General features: G+C 40.6%; 1 protein-coding gene across 1 annotated transcript; it reads left to right on the forward strand.

The window, feature by feature from the left end:
- The first annotated feature begins 285 nt into the window (after positions 1–285).
- Positions 286–2,412, forward strand: LOC129232885 (serine/threonine-protein phosphatase 6 regulatory ankyrin repeat subunit A-like). Its single transcript, XM_054866987.1, has one exon. The coding sequence runs from the start codon at positions 286–288 to the stop codon at positions 2,410–2,412; it is 2,127 nt and encodes a 708-aa protein (XP_054722962.1).
- The last annotated feature ends 4,662 nt before the right edge of the window (positions 2,413–7,074 follow it).

The raw sequence follows: 7,074 nt of genomic DNA on the forward strand, positions 1-7,074 counted from the left end.
ATAACCAAGCAGGAGGTGTATTTTAAGTATACTCAATTTAATTTTAAGTTTTGTCTGTCCCATCAATGTGGTGAAATGATGCCTGTAGCAGATCGATTTTCAGTTGTAATTGAGCGTTTGTGATAACCTAGAAATTCTTTTTTTCCCAGGAAACGTCTTCCAGTGCCCAAATCCGTACATAAGAAAGAAACAGATGTAGACGGCCGGACTTCTTTGCATCAGGCAGCAGATAAAGGAGATGCAGAGGAAGTAGGGAGGTTGCTTGCCAAAGGCTTCGATGCCCGTATGCGAGGAAAGAAGAGTGACACACCTCTCCGTGCTGCTTTGGAAAAGGGGGAAGAACCTGCAGCAGAGTTTCTGATGGATGCAGATTGCGGAATCAACATCCAAGACAGGAATGGCAGAACTCCTCTACATCTTGCTGCAAGGAGTGGCTTTTCGGTTATAGTGAAGAAGCTGATTGCTGCCAAAGCGGATGTGCGTATCCAGGATAAAGACGGAGACACGCCCCTCCACGCTGCTCTGTTTTCCCGGAAGGAGGCTACAGCAGAACTCCTGGTCGATGCAGACGGTGAAATTGACATTCAGAATGACAATGGGCAGACTCCTCTACATCTTGCTGCAAGTAATGGATTTGCAGGTATAGTGAAGAAGCTGATTGCGGCCGACGCAAGTATGCGTCTCCGAGATCGATTCGGACAGACACCACTCCACGCTGCTCTGCTTTCCGGGAAGGAGGCTACAGCAGAACTCCTGGTCGATGCAGACGGTGAAATTGACATTCAGACTGACGAGGGACGGACCCCTCTACATCTTGCTGCAAGTAATGGATTTGCAGGTATAGTGAAGAAGCTGATTGCGGCCGACGCAAGTATGCGTCTCCGAGATCGATTCGGACAGACACCACTCCACGCTGCTCTGCTTTCCGGGAAGGAGGCTACAGCAGAACTCCTGGTCGATGCAGACGGTGAAATTGACATTCAGACTGACGAGGGACGGACCCCTCTACATCTTGCTGCAAGTAATGGATTTGCAGGTATAGTGAAGAAGCTGATTGCGGCCGACGCAAGTATGCGTCTCCGAGATCGAGACGGACAGACACCACTCCACGCTGCTCTGCTTTCCGGGAAGGAGGCTACAGCAGAACTCCTGGTCGATGCAGACGGTGAAATTGACATTCAGACTGACGAGGGACGGACCCCTCTACATCTTGCTGCAAGTAATGGATTTGCAGGTATAGTGAAGAAGCTGATTGCGGCTGACGCAAGTATGCGTCTCCAAGATCGAGACGGACAGACACCACTCCACGCTGCTCTGCTTTCCGGGAAGGAGGCTACAGCAGAACTCCTGGTCGATGCAGACGGTGAAATTGACATTCAGAATGACAATGGGCAGACTCCTCTACATCTTGCTGCAAGTAATGGATTTGCAGGTATAGTGAAGAAGCTGATTGCGGCTGACGCAAGTATGCGTCTCCAAGATCGAGACGGACAGACACCACTCCACGCTGCTCTGCTTTCCGGGAAGGAGGCTACAGCAGAACTCCTGGTCGATGCAGACGGTGAAATTGACATTCAGACTGACGAGGGACGGACCCCTCTACATCTTGCTGCAAGTAATGGATTTGCAGGTATAGTGAAGAAGCTGATTGCGGCCGACGCAAGTATGCGTCTCCAAGATCGAGACGGACAGACACCACTCCACGCTGCTCTGCTTTTCGGGAAGGAGGCTACAGCAGAACTCCTGGTCGATGCAGACAGTGAAATTGACATTCAGAATGACAAGGGGTGGACCCCTTTGCACCTTGCTGCAAGCAGACGATACGTTGGCATTTCAAAAAAGCTGTTGTTCAGTGGGGTGAATCCTCTCGTTAGGGATAAAAAGGGGGTCTGTCCACTGTATGCAGCTCTGTGTCATGTACAAAAAGAACATGAAATGGTGAAAGTGATTGTTGCCATGTGTGTGTTGAAAGGCATCGTCATCGACTGGAAGAAGAAATTTCCCTGGGATTGGAAGTTCCTAGTCAATGTCGAGTCAAAATGTCGTGCGGAGATTCAGCGGATGAAGGACACCCAAATAGCGGGATCGAGGGTGTCCTTTTATGACATTGCGAGACAGAAAGTCAGCAAGGTCGCACCATATCTCCGGAATGAAGGCATCCGCAAGGCTTTTCACTGTGATCGATTGGCTGATGAATTCCCGATCTACGCCGATATGATTCTATTCAAAGTGAGGAAGGCCGAAGAGAGGAGATACCTCGCCCATCTGTGTTTGGAGTGCTTTTCCGTCTTGACTGAGAGGCAGAATCCCCTTCCCAGCACGTTCACAGACATGGTGTTATTGTGTCTGAGTGAACAAGACATACGAAATTTCATAAGCGCCATTAAATTCGATTGCAGGGAATTTTGTTAACCAAGTGGTTCGCTTTAAGAAAGTTGAAGACAAACGTATGCTTTCTTAATCAGTTGGTCTATTCAAATCAGCCATTTTATTTTCTAGACCGTTAATTGATTAATCTCGTTTCTGAATGTTATCGATTTTTAATGTAAAGCTTTACTGTGCACACATTTCAGACATTTAATTAACTACTTTACTGTGAGAGCTTCTTCGCCAAAAGTAGGTCAGTTTATGCATAAACAACACCTTTAACTATTTTTTTTTATCGTAAAATAAATTCTAAATTTAAACTTCTCTATTTTGTATCAAATTTGAAAAATTTAGACTGCATATTTTGGCAAATGATATTTTAATTAGCCGAAATAATTCAGAAGCAGTTTTAATAAGGAGGAGACGTGCAGTTCTTCAAAAATTTCTTTTGGCAAGTTTTACTATCCAGTTTCCTTTTTTCTTTCCAGGAACGATGAAAGGTCACGTCAATTGCTTTAAGGAAATATCGGGCGAAATAAAGTAAAATATGAAAAAAACACATTATTGCTAACAAACTAGTGCTTAAGTACATGAAATACACCGCCAGCTCAGTCATTTCCAGCCGAGGACTGCAGTTTCGTGCTTATTAGCACTCATCAGCCCGACATAGGAAAGTTACTGAGCTGGAGATGGAAAAACCTCTTAAGGAAGCCAAGAGTGCCAAACAAACTGGTAGCTAATATAGAATTAGCTCAGACCAGACGAGTGACCGAAACAATGGTTCGGTTCGACTCGAACATTGAAGGCAAGGCATGGTATATTCAGTGTTCCGAGTCGAACCGAACCATTGTTTCGGTCACTCGTCTGGTCTGAGCTAATTCTATGTTAGCTGCCGGTTTGTTTGGCACTCTTGGCTTCCTTAAGAGGTTTTTCCATCTCCAGCTCAGTCACTTTCCTATGCTGGGCTGATGAGTGCTAATAAGCATGAAACTGCAGTTCTCGGCTGGAAATGACTGAACTGGCGGTGTATTTCCTGTATTTCTGCCTTAACCCTGGCTAATGGGCAGTAACTTACTGAATATAGTGCTTAAGTTTCATAAAATTATTATTTTTTTTAATGTTTTAAAAGATTGTTGTGTACTACATTCATTAAAGAGTAGTCATGTAATGTTTGTGTGTCTTCGAAACATAAATAAACACCCCTGCCATGTACAGAACTTGTTCGAGAATTTATCTTTAACGGTGAAATACACTATATGACCAAAAGTGTTCGGACACTTTCAAAAATTCACATTTTTAAGGATTTCTCAAGAAATAAAAGATCAATTACTTTGTAACTTTTGTCACATAACAGGTATGCTCTGGCTGTCAATTTCCAATAAAAATTATATCACCCTTGCGTTTCGGGAGTCAGTAACAAATTGAGGAAAACAAAAATTTTTTTGTCATCATTCATCGTAAATTGCTCAGAATAAGCTGTAGATTTCAGAAATAAGTTCGCTTACGATGTTTGTACAATCACATTTCATACTTTTGAGAAGGTATCACTGATACGCACGAAAATATAAGAATTTCTTGCAAAACTATAAATTTTATTTGAAGGTTTTTGGCTCGTAACACGCAAAGTTTTTCATCAAAGCTTACGAAACTTTCAGAAAACTTGACAACATGCAAGAGAAGCATGAAACTAAAATTTGAAATTAAAATGTTGAAAATTTGATAAAATATGGACATTTAAAGCAATTAATTTATCACTGCGCATGCGCGAAAGATACCAATTTATTACTTTCATCATCTAATGCCCAACTAGATTCCTCAACTCATAAAACAATTCCAGTTCAATGTCTCAAAAATTTAGAAAGTTATCAGCAAACTAATGAGCCGACTTTGAATAACTCTTGGTTAGGCTACGAATCGCGAGAGATCGTTCGCAAATAAGCAGTTTTCATCATGAATCATATTGAACGATTGCAAGCAAACGTTACAAACTTGCGAACGACCCCTCACAGTTCATCGCCTACCCAAGAATTATTGAAATTCGGCTCATTAGATCGCTGATAACTTTCTGAAATTTTAAGATATTGAACTGGAATTTTTTTATGAGTTGAAGAAGTTAGTTGGGTTTTATATTATGAAAGTTTTAAATTGCTATCTTTCGCGCATGCACAGAAAAAAAAATTGCTTTAACTGCTCATATTTTATCGAATTTTAAACATTTTAATTTCAAATTTTAGTATTCTCTTGTATACTGTCAAGTTTTTTGAAAGTTTCGTAAGTTCTGATCAAAAACTTTGCATGTTATTAGTCAAAAATCTTCAAATAAAATTTAGTTTTGAAAGAAATGCTTATATTTTCGTGAATATCAGTGATACCTTCTCAAAAGTATGAAAAATGATTGTGCATAGTAAGCTAACTATTTTTTGAAATTTACAGCTCATTCTCAGCTATTTACGATAAAGGATGACCAAAAAGCAATTTTGCTTTCTTCTATTTGTTACTGACCCCCGAAACGGAAGGATGATATAATTTTTATTGGAAATTGACAGCTGGAGCATACCTGTTATGTGACAAAAGTTACAAAGTAATTTATCTTTTATTTCTTGAGAAAGCCTTAAAAATGTGAATTTTTGGAAGTGTCCTAATACTTTTGGTCATATAGTGTAAGTTCGATTCGAAAAACGGAGCTTTTAAGCAGCTTGTAATCGCTGATTTAAAACGAGTCAGATTGAGGAACATAGCGTGCTCCCTGGACGCAGCGCCAACTGGATTTTCCGCAGATCTGCTGACGTCACCGAAGAGTTCTATACTATCCCTATTAAATTTATAGAACTCTTTGGACCTCAGTTTTCGTCCGTTGATCGGCACACTACTCTTTCTAGGCACTATAGCTCGAGTACTCGGAAAGTGATGATCGAGAATTCGAGCAGTCCATCGCTCGAGTACTCGTTTTTAAGAGGCCGTCGTTTTTACATGAGTACATGTAGGAAACATGAACAACAATAGTGCACTTCTTCATGGAGACGGGAGGTGCACATATAACATGCATGAATTCATAAATATGGATATAATTTCAAAGCTTTACGAGGGTTATGACCCCCTTATATTGCCCCTCGTTTTCTCGTTACTACACGTTTTTAACTTTTAATTCCAAAAACGCAATTTTTGAACGATTTAAAGGGAGGGGGTGGGGGGTTTACCCCCGGAAAACTTTCGATATTTTAATTCTAAAAACTCATTTCTAACGACCCCTCATGACATTAGGAAGAAAGAAGGTTCGGAGGCCCTTACTCAGAGATGTTTTGAAACTGAAGTCGAAAATTCTATCTTAAGTAAAATTAAAGGGAAAATTTTGTGTGCACAACGACTCTCTCCAGGCGTTTTTTTAAAAATTGAAGTTTTAAATAGAACTGTATTATCTTTAATGTTGTTGTGGGAAGAGGGGTGTTCAAGGAGGCCCCATTGGAAAATTTTCCAGTTTATTTTTAAGCTAAAAACATAATTTTGAGCAGAGCATTTTCGAAATTGTAGACTCTAAAAGGATAATTTTATACGATCTTGGTGATTTTGGGATGGGGGTGGATCGAGTTCACGAAAGCCATCCCCTGGAGATTTTTCGAAATAGAAAAGTGTTGAAAACGTGATTGTAGATCACCGCTGGTTACTTTTAGTAAGGATTGGGGTTCAGGGCACGCTCCAAGGCAACCCGGAATTTTTTTGAAGTTGAAGTCTTAAAAGTACATTTTAGACCATCGTTAACAATACTGGAGGCGGAGAGGTACACCCGAATAGAAATTTTTTGAAAATATAGTCCAAAATACGCACTTGTAGGCCACTTTAGATGACGTGAAAGGAAGGAATCTTGCTTCGGATTTCCCCCATGGAGATTTTTCGAAACTGAAGTTCCAAAAAGCAGTTTTAGCGGGTTTTCGATTAACAATTTTCTCCCTGAATTTTACTGAATTTCAAGTTTGAATAAAAAAGTTTTCGGCTACCTTTGGTGATGCAAAAGAAAAAGGTTTTTGCTCATTGTTGCTTACAGTGTCACGGGCGGCAATTTTTGAGGGTGACAAATTGACATAAAGACCAAAAAGAGTTTAAGGATGATTAATAATTACCTTTTCAGGACTCCAATTTCGAAACCCTTAAGAAGAAAGCCACTTTCAAGTAATTTCTGGATGGTAACCCTTTCCCTTTCTCTTGTCTAATATCGCCAAAGAGAGCTTTAAACTGTGCTTTTAAGATTTGTGCTTTTAACGCTTCAGAAACCTCTTTCTCCTGATATTCCCAAAAATTGCGTTTTCAGGCCCTAAATTCGGAGGAGAACCGTCTCTGAATGATGCAAGAAGCCACCCCTCCCCCGTTCCTCCTTGCACCTATGATAAAATTCTTGAAGTGAAAACTTCTTTAGGCGCGTTAAGCATTCTTAATTTACCTGAACATTTAAAAAAGCTAGATCTAAATAGAAAAATTTAAACGGGTAAAAGTACGGGAAAGTAGTTTTTTTCTGGAATTTCTTTCTCATGGCACGGGGCCCCTAAAAGTGCGGGGCCCGTAGCATTTGCTACTTCTGCTGCTCTATGACTAATCCGGCCCTGACCTCGTGGTGATTAACAATATTAAAGAAATAGGTAAAACATTCCACTCCACGTGTTTTCTTTGATGGTAAAATATAGGCTTCAGACAGTTAATGGTGTAATGTAATTTCAG

The sequence above is a fragment of the Uloborus diversus genome, unplaced genomic scaffold, assembly GCF_026930045.1.
Source record: "Uloborus diversus isolate 005 unplaced genomic scaffold, Udiv.v.3.1 scaffold_14, whole genome shotgun sequence".
In the NCBI taxonomy this organism is placed as follows: Eukaryota; Metazoa; Arthropoda; class Arachnida; order Araneae; family Uloboridae; genus Uloborus; species Uloborus diversus.

Coding starts and splice junctions, on each gene's coding strand:
- LOC129232885 (XM_054866987.1), top strand. CDS start 286: ATGCGAGGAAAGAAGAGTGACACACCTCTCCGTGCTGCTTTGGAAAAG.